The following is a 25871-nucleotide window of genomic DNA, read 5'->3' on the forward strand; positions in this document are numbered from 1 at the left end:
GACAACGGGATGAGGCTATGCGTGTGCGTGCGGTTTAATATTAACTCTTTACGGTCTATTTGCGAGCATGCGGCCGCAATAACGCTCAGGCTGCGCTGCGGGCGTAGCCCGTAGTAAGGTTTGACAATTCACTAAAAATCGAAAACGAGCTATGCACGCATTCTGGTGGTTACATCATGTTTCTTCATGTATTAGTTACGAGAGTATTTTAGCAGATGGCACTATTATATGTCTAAGTCAGAGAATTTACGATATTTTCGACCAGCATGCATCAGTAATATTGTCACTCAGTGAGCTCTAAGACATGGCTTTTCGCGGCAAACATGTGCTTGACGAAAGTGATATTTTCGATATTTTATGATATATTATAATTTTCTGCGCAAATGAACATATTATTGACACGTGAATTCGAAACAACTTCTTACATTTCATTATGATTGCAGTTCGTTTTAGGGCCTACCGCATGTTCCCGTGTATTTCATATTTGCGTGAATACGTAAGATTAGAAAAGTTGTCTGTTGAGAAGACTGTCCTTTCTCTTTTTCAGAAGTCTTTGGTGGGAAATGGAACAATAATTTTACATTTGAGTAACTTTTGACGAAATGTATCAATTAAAATAAAATTTCACAAGCTCCCATTTACATTATTGTAATTATTACTATTTATTGAAAAATATTATTTTTATAACGTGCTCATTATTGTTGTTGTTTTGTAATTGCTACACTCACTTTATATTAGCCAAATAGGGTAAATATACAGTATTTCAGAAAACTGTACTTGCTTAGTTATCCGTCAGAAATTTTTTCATTCGCAAAACATGGTATAATATATAAACAATTTTAAATCTCAAGTGATTGTTGACATGATACAGACGCGCTTTTCAAAACTAGATGTTCAAATAAGTACAAAGAAAAAAGAATCATGCAAATGTCTCCTACAGGTACAGAGATATAATGTTTTAAAGAACCCTAAAAATGCCCAGTCCAGAACATTTGTTAGGGATATTAAGCCCCAGACTGGAATAGGTTAAATACCAACCACACAAACTGGAAATCCCTAGGGGACAGAAATTAGGTGCGGGAACGGAGTTTGACCCCACCCCCTACCTTACACCTTGTTTTCAAACGCTTGACGCTGCACTCCTGAAATGAGCTTGTCAGGTTATATGACAAATTCGCTTATCTGAAGTAGAGATCATGGATTCGGCCCCTTTATTAATGTTTATTACCATCTAAAAGACCTTCCATAAGGGTGCAGGGGATTTTTTAAATGCAAATTTCACACATTTTTACATGTAACTGCGTATCTTCTCACTGGAGGTGAGGATGGACTAGCCCGCCAGAACAGATTGACACAACAATGAGAACATGATCGATGTGATACAGAACATCGTGGGTTACCTGACATGGCCTGCTCGTGACACACCTCAGTTCTAGAGTGTAAAGATGGTGCCCCTTGCTGCTGAAATGGACAGTTACAAAATTTGTGTTAATGTCTGCGTATTCGTGATCTAAATCAAGTAAATGGTTGGCAAATACAGACTTATTACTCTGAAACAATAGATGCAATGTGAAAATTACGATCCCTTCCTGTAACATGCATAGAGTGAAATCCCATGAATACAGGGTAGTCGTAAACAACGTGAGTCGGGTCAATTAGCGTTGATCATACTGATGAATAATTGGGAAAATACCGGGTGGTACAGCTGGCCCTACTTTTTCTCGAATATATGCAACCAGCTAGGATGTAAATGCCTCTTAGTCCCATCTTGCGCAACACCTTACAGCAATGTTATGTGGAGTTAACCGATGTAGACTTCTCCGCACAATGGAAAAATGGTACAAGAGGCAGTAAGTGAGGTCCATCTCAAAAACACTCTACCATTGTATGTAGAGCGGTGTCCAATACTCTACTAATTTTTACGAAATGTTACTATACTGTACAAACCATAAACACGCCTATAGCTGTCGGTAGAGAATTGCGCACCTGATTGGTCCAACAGGCCATTTTCTTTTGATAGAAAGGGCGGTCGTGGTATCATAGAAAACGTCATAGGGTAAGACCAATTACAGACATGTCAATGCACCACCATTTTGTACAGTCTCATCACATCGAAATTGATAGAAACGTATTTTGCACTGTAGTTTATAATCTGTGGCACGCAAATGCTGTACAGCAGATGTGATAGCTTACGCCATGTAATTACTACCGTTAGAGCGATCAAAAAGGCATAAGACGGGACCATAAGGCTGTAACTCATCAGTAACTTGTCGAAGCGGGAACTTCCGCTCTCCTCGTGAATACAGAGTTACAAGGATGGCGCTTCTACGTTGCAAATAGCTGCGCGGAATTACGTATGGAAGACGTACCTCCATAGGTTACTTGAAGCAGAAAGGGTTCCAACCATTCTTGAGTCATGCATTTTTTAATGTCATTTCGTATTCGCCTAAGCATCGTTTACGAAGACCTTTCTGAAGTCTCCGATATTCTTCTACGGAAGTTATAATAAACAGGTATCATAAATATCGCCACATACGCACCGATTGTGAATACCACCTGAAACATAACGCTGGGCTCATTCAACCAAGTAACGCGTAGAAAATGGTTGCAACTATCTGGGCGTAAGAGAGACGTGATTCTGTAGTTCACTGTTGTGTTTGCACATTCGAGTTCAGAACTTTTAACATCAACGATCAGTATCGAAGCGATAGCCTAGGTAATTCCATTACTACAGAGCTACGAGACCAATTCTTTGTCGCCTGCAGTGGCTACATGGCACCAATCGCAGCGAGCATTCGGTATGTTAGCAGGCATTTAGAGTTCGTATCTGGTTACAAGCTTTTCAATTTTATTTTTATATTATACTTGTAAGGCCATTCGTAATAAATATTTTACGTTCTTAAGTCTCAAAAGTAATTTGCCACCTTTACAAAGAAAGCATACATACGAAAGGAATAATAACATGCGACTTCCATATGGCAAACGACTACAGGGAATGAAGCGCAGTGCACGTGTTGTCAACATTCTGACCCACCCATTCAACCAAGCAACTGCGCACGTTCGACTCGAAGACCAACTAACAGCGGTCTACACTTCATACGTAGGGTACATGAAACAGCATATCGTAATCCTAGCAGCAACGTGTGAGCACGTACTGTACGGTTAGCACGAAAGCAAACATTATGTATTCACGGGATGATTATGTGAATGTGGTACTACTTTATGGAGAAGCAAGGCAAAATGCACGGGAAGACAGACGCTTGTATTAAGAACGATTTCCTGGACGAAGGCTGCCAACTGCAGATACATTTCGACGTGTTGAAAGACGGTTGCGTGCAACGGGGTCATTTCATACATTACCCCCCGTTCGGGATGCTCCAGTGACGTCTGGAAATAACGACGAAGCTGTTCAAAATGCAATTGCATACAACCCACACACAAGCTCACGGGCCATAGGAAATGAACTGAACATCAGTCATGTATCTGTACTGCGAATATTGCACCGCAATAAATTCCACCGTTTCCATCAACAGCTGCACCAGGAACTTCACGGAGATGACTTTCCAAAACGGATAGAATTTTCGCAATGGATATTACAAAGAGTTGAAGCTGATGCGAATTTCTTAATGGACATTCTCTTTAGTGATGAATCCATATTTCACAACAACGGAACTGTTAATCGTCACAACTTCCATTACTGGAGCGTTGAAAATCCTCACTGGATCAGGGGAGCTCGATTTCAGGTACAATGGGGCGTCAACGTGTGGTGCGGGATACTAGGTGACAAGATAATTGGACCATATTTCTTCGAAGGAAACCTCACGGGACGACGCTATCTAGAGTTTCCTCGTGAGTACCTCCCACTCTTATTGGAGGATGTGCCCGTTATGACACGGTTACGGATGTGGTTCCAGCAGGATGGAGCTCCCCCACACTGGTCGTTGGCAGTACGGAACCAGTTGCATAGGACATATCCTGGATGATGGATTGGACGAGTGGGTCCGGTCACATGGCCGGCTAGATCACCTGACCTTACTCCACTCGACTTCTTCCTCCGGGGTTATTTAAAGGAAAGTCTATGAGCAGGAGCCTGAGAGCCCGAATCATTTACGGCGGCTCATCACGGAAGCCTGCAGGCAGATTCCACCACATATGTTGCAGCAAGCAAGAATGTCTCTCCTCCACCGTGCTCAGATGTGCATTAACGAAGCAGGTGGGCATTTTGAACATTTGCTTCATTAATCGAATGGCCATGCATAAGCCCATCGCACCGCTGTCGGTACAATCTCACTTTATTGCAAATAGCTCTTTTAAGAGCTCCTTAAAAAACAAACATAGCTGAGTACCTGCACTATGAGAACTGATCGTGATTTAGATTTGTCGTCAACAACACGACTCTCACGAACATCAACAACGCAATAAAAATATTCGTCGTACACAGGACTCGAACCGCCTACTAACGAACACCGGTACTCTCCTCTAACTTTTAACAAGCACGGCTATCACGTGTTGCTGTTTAGCGCTGTTGTGTTGCTGCTACTTCTAGTCATTCACCAATAATATTCTCTGTACAGGACGTTTCTGCGACACATAATTTTCACGATTCTTTACCATCAATCGGTATTTTATCATTAATGCTGATTTGTTTGACACGAATAAACGAATTATGGAAAGCGTTGTAAGAGCAGACATTGTAGTGAGTAGTCAAGGTCAATATTTTTAGGTTCGACTATAATCTGCGGGTTGCATAAAACTGCGTGAATAGGGGCAGCTGTACTACCCGGTATAATTCGATATGTCGCTAGATTATAATTTTATCAGCTACTGAAGGTAACCAATCAGATCGCTTCGCGGGCGAATTCAAATGGTCTTTGCGAGGCGGTATTGCTAAATCAGTACGTGGCTTAAGGCAGGCTTGGGAGTCATGTCGATAAATCAGCATCAAACACAAACACACTGTGGGTCCCCGTCTGTGTCAACATAGCGCACTTGCTATCCCACGATCCTGTCAGGTCGGAGGCCTGTGTTCAAATCTCTCCCCCGGCAAAGTTGATTTTCTTCCATTGACGCTCTTTTATGGGATGGCGTGATTCCAAAAGCGGCCAAACTGATGATGTTTAACAGCTATTTCTTACCAATATTAACCTATGGTATTGAAGTGTCCACCCTCACACAGTAGCAGCGATTGGGAGTTAAAAGTGCGGGGGGGAAAAAAAAACAGACAGGAAACATTACCCGAGTTTGTGGGATATAGCGGTCGTGGGGTCGTGGGAGTGGGGGTATATACTTCAAAACTAAAAAAAGCACTACAAAATGGTAAGTTTTTTCTGAACGAATTTCGACAGAGAGATAAAGGTTGGCTGTGCGGTAATAATAGATTTTTGAGATTTTGATTCAATGCAATAGAATAAACCTATCACCAAAGAAAAAATATTACACAAGTAGGCTATTACAATTAAATAGAAGTACGGTGTGAATATACAATCAAAAATAATTTAGTATTTGACTATGCACTAAGAAACTAACACACTTCAGAGACCGCCAGACTGACGAATGTGCACGGCAAGTGGGAGAAACATACCTCACTGTCCATGACCTTGGTAAAAATATACCCCTGCTGTCTTCCTCACAGCACATGCAAAGTCTCCACTAATTGGTGTGGCGTTATACAAATCGGTTAGCCGCGACGAACGACATTTTGTGCGTATTTCCGTTAATAATTTTGTTCATAATTACATAAAGTAAAAGAAAGAAATATCTTATAAGACAACGGGGCTTGTACACAAATTGATTTTTTAAATAATTCATTTAATAATAAAACTGTAAAGTTTCCTCCAAAAAGTGGGGGAGCGGCTGTCCTCCCTCGCCCCCTCCCCCCCCCCCGTCTGCGCTACTGCCCTCACAAAAAGAGATGCATCAAGACTGCCAGCATCAGACATGAAATTTCTTAGATCCACCATCCAGAAGACCAACATGGCCAAGTTAAGAAATGAGGAGGTGAGGAAAGAAGTCGGAATAAAGACATCCCTATTAGAGCGAATCGGCACATCCAGACTACGGTGGCACGGGCATGTGATGAGGATGGAGCCTACAAGAACAGCCGGAAAAAATTGGAAAGACAGGTGGAGGGGAAAAGACATACACGAAAACCTAAAACCCGATGGATGGACATGATCATGGTTTATCCAGTCACCAGAGGGTGGACAATGGATGATATTCTCCATGACAACTTGTATATGGACAGGGAGAAGTGGAAGAGTCTCATGAATAGTACCCGGGAAACTGGAATTGTACTATGATGATGATGGAACCCTCAAGTCGGTCTTAGGTCATGTTCAGAGTTAGCAACACCGCCTCGTAAAACCCATTTGAATTCTCCCGCAAAGCGATCTGATTGGCTAATTTCAGCAGCTAATAAATTTACAGTGATTGTGAGATATAGAATTATTTTTTTTCAAATTCTTTATCAGTATCACCAACACTCTAAAACTCACATACTCGGTTCACGTTCTTTCCGGCCACCCTGTATATAGGTAATAATAAATATATCACTTGTCTATAATTATTTTAAATAAATTTATCTATTCAGGCGCATGCATTTTGAATAAAGCCTTAATGCTGAAACACAAAAAAAATCTGTAATAACTATGCTATCCTTACTATCAGTGACTCAAACTTTGACAAAAGACGTAAATATCGCATAATTTACTTATATTAATACATAGACTCCTACATACCAACTCACCTCAGTACATTTCCTCTAAATTTCACTTTATCTTCTCATTTCATAACTGTAATACTCGCGGTGCAATTCTTCTTTACCATTCATCTGTGTATAACAATTTCTTTTACTGTGATCGGTTTCTCCAGACTTTGGAATTCCTTACCAGTCAGTGTCAGGAACACTAAATTCAAGAGATCTTGCCGAGATTACCTGCTGAAAGCTACCGACTAAAGTCTGCACTGTATAGCTTAGTGTGGTTTTCTGGTACATGTAGACCTAGTCGATAGTTGTGTAGTATTATTATTTCTTATCCGTTAATGTACAGTGAGAGTGATAGCTTGTGTGTTGGCATAATGTAATTCTTCTTCTTCTGTTCGATGTTGGCCACTATGGACCACGGAGTAACATCTATGGTACCTTGGATCATCTTTTTTCTCCCCTGCCTTTGATCTTCTGCCAATATAACTTCAATCGTTGGCTTCAGTGGCGTATACTGAGTGCTACCAAGGTTATCAGTAAAGCCTAGTCCGGCTCCATAGCTAAATGGTTAGCGTGTTGGCCTTTGGTCACAGGGGTCCAGGGTTCGATTCCCGGCAGGGTCGGGAATTTTAACCAACGTTGGTTAATTTCCCTGGCACGGGAACTGGGTGTATGTGTTGTCATCATCCACATCATTTTATCCTCATCACGACGCGCAGGTCGCCTACGGGAGTCAAATAAAAAGACCTGCACCTGGCGAGCCGAACCCGTCCTGGGATCTCCCGGCACTAAAAGCCATACGCCATTTCAGTGAAGCCTAAACCTCAGTTGAGAACGATAGAAGTCTAAAGTACATTATACTGTAAACATCTGACACATTGTTCCATTTACAATACTTGAAAGCAGTGAGAAAAATCGTCGCACGTATTTCTGAGAGCAAGGCATCGACTGATAATGCAGCCCAGACTCTCGTCCCTCTTCCCCTCGGTTACGTGCCAGATGCGACCGTGCCGAATGCGACCATGCCATTTTCGTGCCAATAGCGACCGAGTGGATAAGCATCGTGCCGCGTGCGACCCATCAATCACTTACAATTGATCTGCATTAAGGGCTGTCAGCACGTGGCAGATTGCTTATAAGTAGCTAACTTCGTCTTTTCTAAAATAAAGGTCTGACACGGTGGTTAGCAGGTTCGTGTGCCGTTGGTCGGGAGAAAAATATAATAATATTGCTGGCTTTACGTCCTAGTAACTACTTTTATGGTTTGAGGAGACGCCGAGGTGCCAGAATTTAGTCCCGCAGGACTTATTTTACGTGCCAGTAAATCCACCGACAGAAAGCCGACGTATTTGAGCACGTTCAAATACCACCGGACTGAGCCAGGATCGACCCTGACAAGTTGGAGTCGGAATACTAGCATCTCAACCGTCTGAGCCGTCTGAGCCACTTAGCCTGGATGAAAAAAAAATCACCATCAGAATGTTGGCCGACAGGGTAGAAAGTGGGTGGTAGACAGTCTCTAATCACCAGATTGCATGCCAAAAGCATGGATTCAAGTACAAACCTCTTCGTAGTGTTCAAATGGAGTGAGGGGATATGATGCTGTTGATGGTGATTCGCCCGTCGGATGGCGACGTAAAGCATTGAGCAGACCCCTTGGTATTATTCGAGAGGAGTAGGCTATGTGCCGACACCGGGTTTCATATCTCCCTACTTCATTATCATAATCCCACGTTCAGACGCGCAGGCCGCCCACGGAGTCAGGTAGAAAGACCTGCACCAGGCAAGCCGAACACGTCCTCGGACACTCCTGGTACTAACAGGACACGATAAGTAAGTAGGCCTAAGTCGTAAATAATTTCAGAGAATTACGATCTTTTTTTTTTTTTTTTTTTTTTTTGCTAGTGGCATTACGTCGCACCGACACAGACGGGTCTTAAGGCGACGATGGGATAAGAAAGTGCTAGGAATGGGAAGGAAGCGGCCCTGGTCTTAATTAAAATACAGCCCCAGCATTTGCCTGGTGTGAAAATGGGAAACCACGGAAAACCATCTTCAGGGCTGCCGACAGTGGGATTCGAACCCACTATCTCCCGGATGCAAGCTCAGGGCCGCGCGCCTCTAACCGCATGGCCAATTCGCAAGGTGAGAAAAGACGTAAACGCATCACCATGTTTCGTGTTGTAAAACGAGTTTCCCCCAGAAGTGTTATGTAAAGTAGGGGCAGTAGCTGCTTATAGGACTTATTGAAATGGCATTGCACTTCGTTTAGCTTACCTTATCTTGGGTGATGACACGACTTATCAACGCTTGTCAACGCCGGTCGCATCCGGCACGCCACCTTCTCCTCGACCTTCCCCGAGCGGCTTGTTGACGCATGTCCAATAGGTGCTGGGACCAGGACGAAAGCTGCGTTAGGCTTCGTTCCGTCAGATCGCCACTGCCAACTATTAACCATGTGTTACTCATTGTACATACTTCCTGACCTCATGCTTCGGGACTTAAGTATATACTGCAGATAACAGACCGCTGGTATTTCACTCCCGTTTACTTCTACAGCCTTGTAGGAAGACACCTTAGGGCTGCTGTTATAGGAGTAATACAGTTTTCTTTTTCTAGGTAGATCAACTAAAATGAAATGCATTCTTTCAGGTTTAGTGTTCCCTTTTGTTGGTTGGAATCGAACGTCGGACACCACCACTGATCTCCCGAGGAAGCTAATTAACCAGTGAAGGATGCGTACGACCACTGTAAAATTCAACATTTTATTTAATAATAATAATAATAATAATAATAATAATAATAATAATAATAATAATAATAACAGTGAATGGCATCTGTATAGGCTTGGTGGCGACCTAATGTGGACAAATGAATAGTGAAGACATCATAAACACCCAGTCCCCAAGCTAGGGGAATTAACAGTATGAGGGGGTTGATTCTGAAAATTGAACTGAGGCTATCGAACCAAAGGCAAGCAGTCTATCCAATAAGCCACAAAGCCGGACTTTAATTTGCTAAAACTTAGGCTACCATCTCCAGTGATCAGTTGTTGAGTATTGGTAGTGGCAGAGGGCAGGGCGGTAGCTTCTGAAGCACAAGGTCTGTCTAAGGAGGTCTGGTCACGCTACCACAATCCTTTGCGGTGGCGGCCATATTGGGTCTCATATATCGTTGTTATGTGGGCGTGCCCGATGTAATGATGTGAGTTATTACTTGTATTTTGAAGGAAAACGGGATACTGCGCCGCACCAGATTGTCAAAATAAGACAACTGACGGAATTAGAGTGTTTCGCTTCCCGAGAGATAAGCAAAGGAGAGCTCGGTGGGAGGTGTGACAAATGGCAACCTACAGATAATTGCTTCTTGTGCGAGGTTAGTGAAGTTAAACATTTGTATTATTCCTGAATAATAGTATTAAATGAATGATGTTTTATATTTATAGGTCTTATTATGTATTTTCTTCTAGCATCATTTTGAAGAATCGCAATTTGAACTAAAGAGGGCAGATGGACGGAAACTACTCAAGTGGAATTCCATCCCAACAATTTTCAACGCCCCTAATCCACCTAAGTCTTTGACATATAATAGGAAACCTCCCAAAGAAAGAGAACTGTCTTTCAAAACAAGCAAGAAAAGTAACAGGAAATGTGTAATAGTAGTATTGATGTTTATGAAAATTTCCTTTTCATGTGTCCGGCTCCATGGCTAAATGGTTAGTGTGCTGGCCTTTGGTCACACGGGTCCCAGGTTCGATTCCCGGCAGGTTCAGGAATTTTAACCATAATTGGACAATTTCGCTGGCACGGGGGCTGGCTGTATGTGTCGTCTTCATCTTCATTTCATCCTCATCACGACGCGCAGGTCGCCTACGCGAGTCAGATCAAAAGATCTGCACCTGGCGAGCCGAACTTGTCCTCAGATGTTCCAGGCACTAAAATCCAAACGCCATTTCATTCCATTCCTTTTCATGTAAACTACAGACAGTATCATTCTAACCTTGCATGCAACGTAGAAATGTTTCACAGATATTTGAAATGCTTGTTCCTGTTCATTTACCAATTATAATCACAAACAATAGGCCTATCACTTCAAACCAACAACTTATGTCCAGCTGGCCATCATTACAACAATTTCATTGATAATATCAGTCTTATACTGTACTGTAGTTGTTATTTACAGCTGAATTTCATTCATCTTAAATGCTCTATAGAGTACATTATATGGCTGGACAAATACTTACAGATCACAAGACTCGCTTCACTCCCACTAACCAACTACTGTAATTTAATGTACCGTAGCCTAACATAATATCTTAAAGTAATCCCTAAAATAGCCTAACCTAGGTTTACTCAACTTAATAGTGACTGAATTTCTATTTCTTATGGAATCGTGTCTACCAATTGCTTTAATTTTCTTAACCATTATTATTATTATTATTATTATTATTATTATTATTATTATTATTATTATTATTATTATTATTATTATTATTATTATTATTATTATTATTATTATTATTATTATTATTATTATTATTATTATTATTTTATACATGAATGTTAGGACTCAGCTAAGAGCCCCGTGGTCGCCAACCCACGCTCCCTAGTTAGGAGCGCCTGACGCCCCTTTCAGTCGCCTCTTATGACAGGCAGGGGATACCTTGGGTGTTGTTCTATTGCCCCCACCCACGGGGGGAAATCTATTTTGGGTTGTGACTACAAGGCCCTTAGCTGAGTCTTGACATTGCTTTCAGTATTCTAGCCCATCCGACCTCCCCTGGTCAACACTTGTTCGTTTTCGACCGCGACGGCATTAGCGCATTCGAGGCCTAGGAAGTTTTTCATTTCCACGCACTTTGTGGCCTTCATCTTTCTTTTGCCGATACCTTCATTTTTCGAAGTGTTGGTCCCCTTCCATTTGTTTTCTTCTGATTAGTGTTTATAGAGGATGGTTGTCCAGTTGTACTTCCTCTTAAAACAATAATCACCACCACCACTTTGTACTGTATAGCTGCAAGTTAAGAGTAGCTAAAACATCACTCTTGTTGCATATGTGCAGAATATTTTTGCCTTAGAACCCAAAGAAATACCACATGAATGGATAACAACAGTTACCATACATAATTTAATGCACTCAATTCAAGAGGCATTCAGTGTTTGTCAACCTTTTAGAAACGCAGTATCGGAAATTTTCTTAATAAAGAACACGCTGAAAGTAATTTATTACAACTGTATTTTAATACTTTAAATACAGTACTTCAAGTTCAGTATTTCATGTACCGGTAATCATAATATGACACAGGTATTGTACAGATTTCTGTTTCTGTCAATAAGATTACGTATTTGACACATGATATTAATAAGAAACACAGTAAGACCAAGTTGTAAGGAAGTAAAAGAAAACAATATGAGCTTTTGTGTTGATTCTTGTTTCTTAAGAAAAGAAAAAAAAGAATTTCAGGCTCTGTTAATTATCTTCCTATTCAAATAGCTGTGAATGTATTCATTTCATTTAAGTGTTATAAGTTATATATACATGACCATTAGATGCCCAATTAAATTTTTCATGAAAAATAATTGGTATTTTGTTTTTATTTTAATGTACGGTACCGAAATCCTCTAAATTCGAATACACTTGCCTTTGGTTAAGCTCGCTTAAAGACCCAATATGGCGGCGCCTTAAGTAGCATTTGTGACTTGACCTCCCTAGACAGACCTTGCTGAAGCAGCCTTGGCAAGACAGCAGGCTTCTCCGTTGGCTATTGGCTGCAGCTCAAAAACGCTGGAGGCTTCTCGTTCACTAAACCAAATCGAAAAAGGGTACCGTAAATAAAGTCTAGTGGTAGCCCAAGTCTTGATCGCAGCATACGCCGTTGGTTGGCTTGTCTGCTTCCTCCCTTCTTTTGAAAAATAACTTTTGAAGATTTCTCTTCTCCTTCTTCTCGGAAGCCTCTGAAGTCTGAAACTAATTGTCGAAAGTGGTTCCTGTTTCGGATGTCTTCATGACTAATGCGCATTCCCTCCATATCAGCATGTATCTACATAAACCACCTGGGAACAACCATTTTCCCTTCGAAATGTGTAACGAGTTTTCGAGTCAGCCTTCCTCGATTCATACGTAGGAGATGTCCATAAAATTGTATTCGCCTCTTCTTCATCGACTCTATAATTCCCTGTCTCTTTTCATAACTCTTTGTTAGGTCTTGGTCTTCGTTGTCAACCAGCATATATAGGTTCCAGAATCTTCCTTAGGATCTCTCCTTCTGCCTTCTTTCAGTTGTTCTAGCAATCCTCTGGTTGTTAAATCCAAGGTCTTATCAGCGTATAGTGCTTCTGGTTTGATGACGGTGTTATAGTGCCTTAGATCTGTTCTCACACTTAGTAATTTCTTGCTCTACACATCTTTCGTCAACTGGTATGTAATTCTACGCAATTATAACTTAATATGTCTGCAGAAAAGTGTGGTTAAGTGTAAGAGAGGGCCATGCTCCCTAACTTTGCCACTTAAAAGATGACAAATAAAATAATATAAATGTGTCTTGAAAAGAAAAAACACGTCACAAATCAAATAAAGTCTATTTAATAAAATTATTGACATGTTCTAACTGGTTTACGACACAAGCAATGTCATACACGTAATATCTTACTTTCTCAAGTCCATCACACATGTTAATACATTTTAAATCAATAAGAATCACATGAGAATAACGTCAAAATGTTTCCTTGAATGTTTTTCTTTGGACCGTACCCTGATTTCCCAACCTCCACTGGCTAAAGCCATGTTCTTTAGAGGCACTTCAGTTTATTTCAGTTCTCAGTACGTTTAGAGCAATGTTTCACTTCACTTTACTGTCTCTTTCTCATTGGAGATGAGACCACTGAGCTGCTATCTGGTGACTGCAATCAGAAGCGCGCACAAATTGACCAGAATCGTGATGCTGCCTCTCCGCTCGAGATTTGCTTCTGAAACACGACAGTTATAAGAATGACATTAATAAATAATTTCTAGGAACTTTTCATAAGGTTACATACACACAAGTAAAAAATCCACAGTTCTAAACCTTTCAGCAAGCAACTCAGTGTTGAAAACATCCTTGGAATATGAGCTACGAATTTTATGTAAATAAAATATAATAAGATGTCTAACTTCAGCAGGTGATAAAATGACAAATGCCCGGGATATAGAATTATTTATTTCAAATTCTTTATCAGCATGACCAACCATACACTCATACACTCGGTCACGTTGTTTGCGTCACCTTCTCTGTAGGTAAGTATAGACAAGTTATGACCTAATATTATATAATTTTGTCTTTTCAAACGCATCTATTTAGAATAAACCCTTATTCCTATAAATTACAATCATTTTCTTAATCATCGTTATCCGGTCGATTATATTAGCAGTTTGCCTTTTTCTACCACTACGAGCGCTGATGTGAGTCAATGCAGAATTCCTCTTAAGCCCTTAAAACTGAATTCAACGTGGACATATTTCAAAAAATTAAAAATACCTCAGGGTATTGAACCAAGGAACACATTACACAAAAAATTCTGTGAATGATAAAATTTGGCTAGGATTTTAATAAAAAAGAAAACGAGTAAAGAAACAAGCTATTTAGGCTGTTTTCTCCGGTAGCATTTAGGCCGGAAGTTATTTTCGATTTTTTTTAGTTTGATAGAGATATCCAAGACTTACAGTTTGAAATATTTCAGGGCGCATTAACCCTTGAACTTTAGGCATAATTGAGGAAACTGCTTAATTTTACGTTTTCACTTTTACTCCTACTTTACCTTCTTGGAAATTATTTCGTCATTGAATTATCTGAGTAACATAAGTGATGAGTTATGTGAAGTGCAATATGCACCATATGAATACGTAATGAGAAGTGAAATCATTAATGCCAAATGTCCTATTTTTCAAAACAAAACCTTAAAAACAAAAGAAATATGAAAACATTTTATCCCTTTGCTAAAATCAAATGGTCAAATGGTAATAAATATATCTCTCGGTAATGGCCATCCAGCAACGGTAGCGAATTTGAGATGACCACCAGCCATGAAACGTAGACTGCACGGTTGCTAGGTAACATTGTCTTGCCATCCATCCCTTACATCACAGTCATCAAGGTTGCTAGGTAACATTGTCTTGCCATCCATCCCTTGCATCACATTCAGCAAGGTTTCTAGGTAACATTCTCTTGCCATCCATCCCTTACATCACATTCAGCAAGGTTGCTAGGTAACATTGTCTTGCCATAAATCCATACCTTACATCACAGTCAGCAAGGTTGCTAGGTAACATTCTCTTGCCATCCATCCCTTACATCACATTCAGCAAGGTTGCTAGGTAACATTGTCTTGCCATAAATCCATACCTTACATCACAGTCAGCAAGGTTGCTAGGTAACATTGTCTTGCCATCCAGCAATACCTTAAATCACATTCAACAAGGTTGCTAGGTAACATTCTCTTGCCATCCATCCCTTACATCACATTCAGCAAGGTTGCTAGGTAACATTGTCTTGCCATAAATCCATACCTTACATCACAGTCAGCAAGGTTGCTAGGTAACATTCTCTTGCCATCCATCCCTTACATCACATTCAACAAGGTTGCTAGGTAACATTGTCTTGCCATCCATCCCTTACATCACAGTCAGCAAGGTTGCTAGGTAAAAGTGTCTTGCCATAAATCCATACCTTACATCACAGTCATCACGATTGCTAAGTAACATTGTCTTGCTATCCATCCGTACCTTACATCACAGTCAGCACGGTTGCTAGGTAACATTGTCTTGCCATCCATACCTTACATCACAGTCAGCACGGTTGCTAGGGTTACACTTCCTTCACGTTAACTTCCGAAACGGAAATTTTCAGATGACCTCCACATGTAAGACATATTTATATCAAAATCACCAGATTATAATAACAAATGGAACATTATCACATTTTAAACGCATAGGCTATGGCATCTCCAGAATTTGAAAAACAAAACTGAATGGTGCCGTATCGGAGCCGCGGCTTTCAATTTTGCCACAGAACACGTAGGTGTTGTCGAAATAAATTATCCGATCACAAAGGATTTATTATTTCCTTATTGATATTTTATTTCTGAATTCTAAACATATCTGCTATGAATCTTTAAAACCAAGACTTCCATATCACTTTCCAGCACCTGGGCAGTAGGGCATGACACTAAATGAGACTCGACTTGGTTCGACGTTGGTGATTTTGGACATTTTGATTTCTGTGAAGTTGTATTTCTCGAATAAGTTTCCTATAACTGAGCAGCAATTTATTCTCCATTAGTGAAGAGAAGTCTTTCTTTCGGAATCCTTCGCAGCTCACTTTTCTCCTATGTGAACTATTTAAATTGTTTTTGTTGTACAATTCATACGAAACGAACGATACCTCTCATTGCATGCTACTATTTATTTATTTATTTCACTTATTTATTTAACTAATTATTTATTTTTTTAGTTATTCTTCCGGATTGAACCACATTGTTGTTTTTTGTACCTTCCGTACAGTTTGCCGACGTTTCGAATGCATTGCAGTGTTCACTGTTAAGGCAACTGAAATACCCCTACGCAATCCTAGGCAATCAGTTTCTCACACAGCTAAAATCAACTAAAATGCACTGACGCGGAATAATCCCACAAGTTTATAGTGTCTATGGCATTTGAAATTTACGAAGTCAGAATTAATTCAGAGTTATTATATGCAGCAAAGATTTGAGGAATAGATGACGGGATTATATCTAGGATGTAATGATAAATAAATTTGCCAAAGCAGTAACGAGGTTGCCAAGTTGTAACGTGAATAGTGGAGTGAAAGTTGTACGCGACGAGGAGATTATACGGGCAGATATTGTTCAACGAGATCTTAAATACTCTTCGCGATTAAATACGAGAGCAAGAGGTTAAATACTACGGATAAGGTTTCATTGCACAAAAAATATCAAAATTAGAGCCAATGGGTGTACTGTGTGTGAAAATTTCCGAATGCCGTAGGAGTACAATACTACCAAGGAAAGAGATTTGCCACAGCAATACATCGAAGAACGGCAAACGTCCTCCACACACAGTCTCCATGATAAATTTAGTGTATGGCTGTAAGCTGTTTAAGTGGTCATCCGAATGGAAGGTTTGAGGGTGCGATATTGAAGACAGCGCTCTTCAGAATCCTGCATGTAGAAATTAGCGATGACCGTTGCCAGTGACCGAATAACCCAACACAATATTATGTTATGTACTCTAATTGAACACTGGATCAGAACGATTTACGGGAAGGTTCTCACCAGATAGGCTGGACCCAAGAACTGAAGCCAGTTGAGGAGCGTCCTCGTGTAGTTCTATCTCCTCGCTGCTACGTCGATAAACAGTGAACAAGGAAGCGAAACATCGCAAGCGGAGTTTACTGTCCTGGAACATGGCACCGTCTACTTCCAACTCCAGACTGGACCACGCTGTCTCCAGACCTCCTTCATCCTCCAGTAGGCTTACATTGGGAGATGTACCTGGAAGCTAAAGGAGAATACCTTATTTCAATAAATGAAAATTCGCATACAGGTATACATAATTTTGTAACTGACTTTCAGGCATACGACATCATATGGGATATATTTTCCTGAAGAACAGTTGGAGCCGGGAAGAAAATGAATATGTACAATTTCGTTCAAAACTGAAGTTGAAGTACACTTATTACTCTCCGCTTTAAATAGGACTTACCAGTTAGGTAGCTAATTCACATTTAAAGGTCCTAGGCGTACCGGATAAGTCGGTCCCGCGGTGTACGGGTAGCGTCTCTGCTTTTTACTCGGAGTCCCCGAGCACGTCAGGGATGTTTACGTACATTTGAGGGCTGGTTCGAGGTCCACTCAGTTTACGTGAAGGAGATATCTGACAATGAGATAGTGGCCCCGATCTAGAAGGCCAAAAGGTAATGTCCAAGAAGATTCGCCGTGCCAACCACACGATATCTCATATTCTGCAGGCCTTCGGGCTGAGCAGCGGTCGCTTGTTAGGCCATGGCCCTGCAAGGCTGTTACGCCATGAAGTTTCAGATACATACTCCGCAGTAGAAAGGGTAGTCTATCAGGACCACTGTAGGAGCTTTGATCGTGGTGCACCGAGCAGCGTGAAGTAGGACACTCTGCGGCTTGGCGGTTTGTGAATCGCAAATAAGAGCTTTTACAACGGGCCATAATGGCCTATGCCATCTATGAAGGCTGATAGCGGAGCTAATGACAATAAAAACACCCTTCGAGCTGAACACTCAACATAACTTCTAACTAATCTCGTCAGGCGATCTTCCATTCTGACAACGAGCTGATGTCTATAGCCTGTGCTGGCATGGAATTGTATAGTCTGGCGCCGATCACCACAAATGATCTGTTAAGTTCATTTGTGCCACGCTCAGGAAAAGAAAGAAAAGAGACCAAACGTGTATTTATATCGTGAGAAGATGATAATAATGTGGATTTATAATAAATATATAGCGGCTGTTTTTCAGCCAACAATCTAAATATCATCGTCAAAATGTGTGGCTTCAGACATGAGAGCCTCATAGTATGGGGTGTTACGAGCATTATATCTGGTTTTAAAAAAACATCTCAGACAGGAGTTCAGGGTTCGTTGGGTTTCATTGTTTATTCCCTCGTCATGTCAACTAAAATAACATTACAATAAGGAAGGATATGGAGAACTAGAGTCTGTATTATTCTGAAATTTAGCTCACACGAAAATACAATCCTATGTCGTTTACGGAACTTGCACGTGTTTCATCTGCTAACAACTGGAAAAAATGGGGAAATGAATAGTTCTGTAACAAGATAAAGCACAGCACAGTGTTGGTGGTGATAGGAGGGGGAATGGGGTCCGTACCCTACTTTAGGGTAGGAAAATAATGTCTATTCCACTTTATCCGTATAAAACTAGGAATTATGGGAATTATAGAAAACAAGGTCTACAGTTCTTGTTGTCTTATCACATAATTATTTTTTATTTGATATGTTACTGGTTGTACTTTAGTAAATTATAACTTTTTTGTTGTTTACTTTCAAAAGGACACATTTTTAATGAAATTACTACTGATAATTTGTAAATTATCAATGTAATTCCATATTATTTGTTAACAGGTTTGTAATTGTTTCTTCTGTGAAAGTGTAATTGTACAGTAGGATATTAAACAAAATAATAAGTTGGTAAACAGTCAATCTTTACTTCTCTGTCCAAATTTTCTCCCAAAGCCTTAAACACAAATTTTACCTACTTTATCAACATTTTGTTGTCTATCAAAACGCCTCTACATCCCCAGATCCACAGCATTTGTGTTGCGCCGGGCTGAGCAGCTCAGACGTTTGAGGTGCTGGCCCTCTAATCCATGCTTGGCAGGTTCGATCCTGGCTCAGTACAGTGGTAGTTGAAGGTGATCACATACGTCAGTCTCGTGATGGTATATTTATTAGCGGGTAAAAGAACTCTTGCGGGACAAAATTCCGACACCTCGGCGTCTCCCAAAACTGAAAATATTGCCAGTGTGGCGTATAAATAATATCACTATGAATTATAACAATCACTTCTTACCTACATATTTTTTGCCTCCCCACTTCTAATTCCCAATCGCCACCACTGGCGTAGACATTTTACTTAAAATTCTGTTTTTCACAATAGAAAAGGTGAGTTTTTTACTCCAGTTGGTCCTTAGAAAATTAGGCCTTGCGTGTAAGAGCACGGGTTCCAGGCCAGACATTGGAAACTCCTTTTAATTCACAGACTGCCACCACAGCGGGTGGGGTTGCTGTTGCCTGAAACCAATGATCTTGCATCTAAATTAACAATGAGATGTACGATTCCACGCAGTTCGAATGGATAGCACTAAAGCAATATACAAAGTGCTCTTAGGAAACTATTTCACAGTTCTTAACTAAGCTCATTTCGTTACTAGTGACTAAAAAATTGCAGCTTATACGACAGCGAAAGTATCGTTCTACTGGTAAATCAGTAAGAAGACAATGGGAAAGGATTACTTCAAACAGACTCATGTAAATGTTTTCCGGGGAAAGATCAGGTCCGTGTGTTTGGGTAGTACCTGAACGGACGGGTACTTCCTAATAGGAGAGGAAACGCTGGGAATTACCCTCTCTAGAGTGCGCCGTTCTATTAATTAACATTCATGTTGTTGTGAGATACTGAGTAGGTAATCCATGCTTACCATGAATAGCAGCAGCCCTGCAAGTTACTTACTGTAACACAGATGTCCCAGTTTGGTACACGTCATATCGTTCCTCATTTTCAATATTATCCTTTGATTTAACGTTCTCTATTTAATTTATTTTCTATTTACGTGAACTATGAATTATAACAATTTTCATCAATTTATTTTTATATTTAAGTAAATTATAAATACAGATCGGGCAGAGGAGGGAATATTACGCTGGGTTTTCTAACGTCACTCAGCGCTAATCTGACTTTGGATAAAATGAAAGACACATTTGTTCGATAATTCAGTACAATGTTAGGCAGAAGTGGCTAAAGATAACAGCAGTGATGGGACAATTGTGACGAAACAAAATCAATAAAGTTAAATAAATAAAAATCATATTATTAATGTCACCTTTCCGTTTGTTTTTATAGATACACTGAGCGGCACGAAAAACGCAACACTTTGATTCCTTTTAAAACCGAAATTAATTTTAAATTTATGAGACTTTTATGATATTAATCCACTGTCTTATGTTAAAATATTGTGGTACGGTCCCATCCAAGTGTCTAACAACGAAAAGAAAAGACGATTATAAACAAATTGTATAAATTAAGGCACAGATGCACATTTCAAGGAAATATTGAGTAAGCTCATAAAAGTAATGCACTTCTGCTTTGATGTTGTACACTTCACAGACCTCGGAGACGTTCCCAGGGTTCTCTGTTCGCATCTTCAGAAGCATGTTTGCCACCTCTTGCACCAATGACGGCATTCAGCCTTTCAGGCATGCTCCTGATTAATACGGCAATGTGCTCTTGAGGAGTCATCTCTCATTCTTCCAGCAGGGCATCCTGTAGGGTCTCTGAATAGTGCTGACGGGCTCTCTTCCCCAGCTAGTCCAAAAAGGGGTCAATAGGATTCAAATCAGGGCTTCCAGCAGGCCAAGCTATAGCACGAATCCCTCTTTCATCCAAGAACTCTTGAACAATTCTCTCAACATGTGGGCGTGCGTTGTCGCGCATCAACAATAAATGGAGCGAAACGCACAACATGCTCCAGAAGAATTTCGTCCACATACCGACGTGCGGTAAGGCTCCCATTCTCCACGAAGGCCAAATCCGTCCTTTGCAGCTGTATTGATTCTTGCCCACACCATCACAGAACCACCCTGAAACGGCGTCCAGAATGACAATGTGCAAGGGGAATATCTTTCCCCTGTCCTTCTCCAGACTCTCTCTCTCTTCCGTCAGGTGATGGGAGGCTAAATCGCGACTGATTGGTGAACTATATTTGATCCCATTGTTGTACTCTCCAGACAAGATGTTCCCTTGCGAAACGTAGTCGAGCTGTGCGATGTTCTCTGGTAAGTTCCGAACCTGTAGCACGTCTTTTGGACTTAAGATTGGCTCCTTCCAGCCTTCTTCGAACGGTTCTCTCACCAACATTGGCCCCTCGAACTTGGTGGAGTAGATTTCGTGCTTCAACGGCGGTGGTGTGGCAGTTGCGGAGAACTTCCTCTAACAATGCAACAGCTTTCGCAGCTTGTTCAGGGCTAAACGGCATGTTCACTACAGAAGACAATCCCAGAAAGGTCCTACAAACGTGTGTGATTGAAAGAGGAACATTTAAAAGTTCAACAATAAGCGCTACAAGTGCGGGAAAACATTACTGGTTCACATCCAGCAACGTATTTTCCAGGTTGTGAGGTAAAAAAAATTGATGCTAGTGCAATAAACAATCAACACTTCATTGTTTGCTCACAAAGCAACGTCAATAACATACCCTGTCTTAAAAATTTGGTTGAAGTGCTTCATTTTGATTAAATAGGTAATTACATAATGAAATGAAGTGAAATGGGGAATGGCTTTTAGTGCCGGGAGTGTCGGAGGAAATGTCGGCTCGCCAGGTGCAGGTCTTTTGATTTGACGGCCGTAGGCGTCCTGCGGGTCGTGATGAGGATGAAATGATGATGAAGACATATACTGTGCACCCAGCCCCGATGTCAGTAAAATTAACCAAAGGCCAGCACGCTAACCAATTAGCCATGTAGCCGGATAATTATCGGGTGTTCGGTTTTTCGTACAATGTGATATAACTGGTCGCCGTTGCTGAATACGCGGGTAATAACAAGGTACGACCAAACATTCAGGACACAGTTCTCGCACGTAGGAGAAGAAAACATGATATAGAGACGTGAGTACGGAAACGTTTTATTTCAAAGTTACAACTCATTTTCTACAATTATACATATTACAGTATTCATGGGAAATATACAGGAACAGAACGTACCACCCTAGCAGATGAAATTTTTAAAATGCCCTCTGTTAGCATTGATACCTGCAACAACCTGCGAAGGCGTGCTGACGTATTTCTGTGCCAGAAAATTGCCTAAAACACTGTCCGTAGCCTAACGTTAGCACTATTAGCTGCCGTCCTCAGAGTCCCGGGTTCGATTCCTTGTAGTGCTAGGAATCTTAGAATTGTAGGAGGGCGGGTATGTTGTTGAAATTGTACATGCAGCTCACCTCCATTCGGAACGTGCCTGAAAAGAGCTCTCCCACCTCACGATGAGAACACGAACTTCCCTTTACCTAAAATACTATATTTAAAAAGCCACCCCTCTGGCATGGGGAAACATTGACTGCTTCTTACTCCTAGTTTAGGTTCCTGACCGTCCGAGAATTAAAACTCTGGAAGAAGGGCTGAAATGGAGTTAACCAAACTTGTCAGACCAAGTCAGGAGTTCTCTGCTAGGAGACGCAGTGGACCCAGCAGTAGTGATAAAAGGGGGAAGCATTAGTGGTAATAAAAGTGGGAATCTGGGCCAGGAGCAAATGCGCAAGATGGCCGCTATACATGGTTCTTATGGGACTAATTCCCGAGAACTGGTCCAAGGGCTAACGCGCATTGGGGGTATGGAGGTCGATCGGTTTAACGTGGCCTCTTATGACGCCAACTCGCGAGAGCTGGTCCAGGTACTCTATTCATATATACCCTAGAGGGCTGCCTAAGGGGCTCAACTTGTAACTTATGACCTATTAGATTTGTCAGACAGACATTCGAGAACTGCAGCAAGGGCTGCTATGCATGATGCCTTCTATAATCTGTCTAACTAGAGAGCTGTCTCAGGGTATCACAAGTTTTAACTTATGACCTATTGCTTTTATCAGCCTGACATTTGAGAACTAAAGCAAGGGCTGCTATGCAAGATTGCTGCTATACTCTATTCGTATAGGGGAGACCGGGGCTTGATGACGAACGCGACAAAATGACGAATCAACCATAACTTCTGTAGTATTATGTTCACTGAGTTGGTTACCATGTGACCTTGGGACCGATAACTCACACATAGAAGGAAATTCCTTTCAGTCTGAGCCATGCAGTGGCAGGGGGTGTCTGTCTGGCGCTGTCGCACTAAAATATCTGAGGTATGTGCAGGAAGCTCCTGCTACTTCTGTGTTCATAATACAAATTAACACTCTTATTTTCTTTAAATGTCAATGTATTTATTTCTTATTTCAATGTTAACTGAATCTTGATTGTAAGACGTCTGTCGATTATAAGGGCAAACCGCTTCCTCAGCAACCTGGGGCAAATTGAAGAATTCGTCATCTTACCTTAGGCCAGGTATAGCCTCCACTTAGTCACTCATACCCTTACGCTAATTACAGAAATTCCTAGAAATTATCAGCGGAAGACGGATAGACAGGACTGGGATGAAGTAAGCATGATAGCCGCAATGCATGCTGTCAAAGAATCTCGGATGTCTTGTAATGCAGCCGCAGCACAATGTGGTATTCCTGAAGCAACTTTAAGGCGTTATTGAAGAAGCGGCAAGATGTAAGCCTGTAGTTTAATGAGTGTAAGGAATTTGGTCAGTAAGTGGTCCAAATAATATGTTTTGGATTATAGCTTATTCAGAAGTTTTCTTTATTTCTTTGCAGGACCTGCCAGGATCGCCTATCTCAGGGGCACACAATGAGCGTAACGGAAATGCAAATTCGTCTTTGATACGTGACACTTCAATTTTAGAAGCAGATACGGCTATAAGTAACACTGTGATAACACATTACAACCCGAAGTGCCAAAATCACCACAGCCAGGAACGTCAACGACAACGATATGTGATATTCGACCACTACCGCACGTTCAATGGCCTGTCACAACGAGGAAAAGAGCTAGGACATCAGCATCTATCATAACCAGCAACCCATGAAGGACATGCAGCACCAGAAAGAAATGCTGAAGAAAGAGCAGGAATGTAAAACCCAGAGAAGGAAAGTAGCCAAGCAGTTGGGCTTCATATCTGAATCTGGCAATAATCGGCAGCAAGAAAATTCTGCATGTCCCGTGTGTGAGAAAAAGTATGTCCATCCTCCAAATGAAGACTGGATTCAGTGTGATAACTGTAAAGTGTGTTGGCATGAAGGCATGGGTTGTTCCATGATGGACTTTATCTTCTGCTAACAGATTCGTTTTTAAAAGAAACAAACTACATCTACTAGACACCTGCTACTCTCTACTTATATAATGTAATACAAAGCTGTGTATATTAGAAAAGTAGCCTACAGTAGCTTTAGGACGAGAGCTCTTACCACGATGTGAAAAGCTTGACGGTTAACAGTAAACTAATACAAAAAGCGTATAACCCACCTTATATATCTTATACAGCGTGGGTGGGAGAGTCATGGAGGAGGGAAGGAAGCGGCCGTGGCTTGGATATTTCTGATTAAATCGAGCCTCTTGCGTCGATTAACACCTCCAGATCCTTACCGGCTGCCCTTCTTTACGCCAGCCCGTAGTGGGGTGATTGAATCAGCATGGCTTGTATTTCTCTCTGTGCGTGGGGAGTGATGGAGTAATGTGTGTTTTGGAGAAACTTTCGGAAGTTCATCTTTTCTTGCAAAGGCATATGTCATGAAGTGCCAGAAACAACGGTTCGATTGGTCGAGTGCGGGGGTTAAATGCCAATGAGTCAAATATCTCGAAAACGATGCGTCCTAGACCAAAACGGACAATTTCCGTGGCTCCTGACCGCCCAACACCCCCATCTGATCTCGCTATCTAGAACACTATGGCATAAGTTATAAAGTGATAGGTCCAAAGGTTCGGTTGCTACTTAGGCCCTTTGGCATTTTGTCTACCGCGGAAATTGTCCAAGGATCACTCTACAACGAGTGGCTACGAAAAAGTCATGAATATCTGAGAAAACCAGGCAATAACAAACAACTGGAAGGTACGCCTAGTTCAAATCCTTATTTTTATACGAGTATGAAACTTGGACAGTAATCAGGTAGCCACTGATGCCTCTGGAATGAGACGTCGGCATAAAATGCTCCGCGCGCCATGCACCATCCCAAGGACTAGTGCATCCACAATCGAGGAACTGAAGAACCCCAAATACCTTTCTTATCGTATCGCCTAAATAATTCTACAGTTTTTTGACATAATGTGAAATAAGGAAGCAGATAATTTTGATAAATCCCTCTTTGAAGGGGAATTAGAGTGCAGAAAACCAGGGAGAAAGAACTTCCAAATAGAACAGGTGACATCAATTACCAGCTTACCTCTCCAGAGTGACGTGGGAATTGCTCGGATAGTAGCGCTACCTACATCAATCGGGTCACAACGTTCAGTAATTAGCTCAACTAATAACAATATTAATGACGAACATAAAAAACAATTCGTACTTCTTTAATATAGTTTTTCAGCTTCCTTGAAGAGTACTTAAACGTGGGCTAGGAAAGCACTATAAAACTGTAAATCACTTAGAAGACTCAGTACTTTCTTAAACTGGCTTTGCGTTGCACCGACACAGATAGATCTTACTGCGACGATGGTATAGGAAAGGGCTAGGAATAGGAAGGAAGTACCATAACCTTAATCAAGGAACAGCTCCGGAATTTGCCTAATATGAAAATTTGAAACTACACAAAACCATTCACGCTTGCCGGTATT

At 41.1% G+C, this 25871-nt stretch overlaps 1 protein-coding gene across 1 annotated transcript in view; it reads right to left on the minus strand.

The window, feature by feature from the left end:
- Positions 1–13316: 13316 nt before the first annotated feature.
- Positions 13317–25871, minus strand: part of LOC136875025 (cell adhesion molecule 2) — a 215496-nt gene continuing 202941 nt past the window's right edge. Inside the window, exons 5-6 of the mRNA XM_067148745.2 lie at positions 17008–17233; positions 13317–13668 (exon numbers count right to left, since the gene is read on the minus strand). Coding sequence (XP_067004846.2) covers positions 13592–13668; positions 17008–17233 — 303 coding nt within the window. The 3' untranslated portion in view covers positions 13317–13591. The remainder of the gene's footprint in view (positions 13669–17007; positions 17234–25871) is intronic.

This window comes from Anabrus simplex, chromosome 5 (assembly GCF_040414725.1).
Source record: "Anabrus simplex isolate iqAnaSimp1 chromosome 5, ASM4041472v1, whole genome shotgun sequence".
NCBI lineage: Eukaryota > Metazoa > Arthropoda > Insecta > Orthoptera > Tettigoniidae > Anabrus > Anabrus simplex.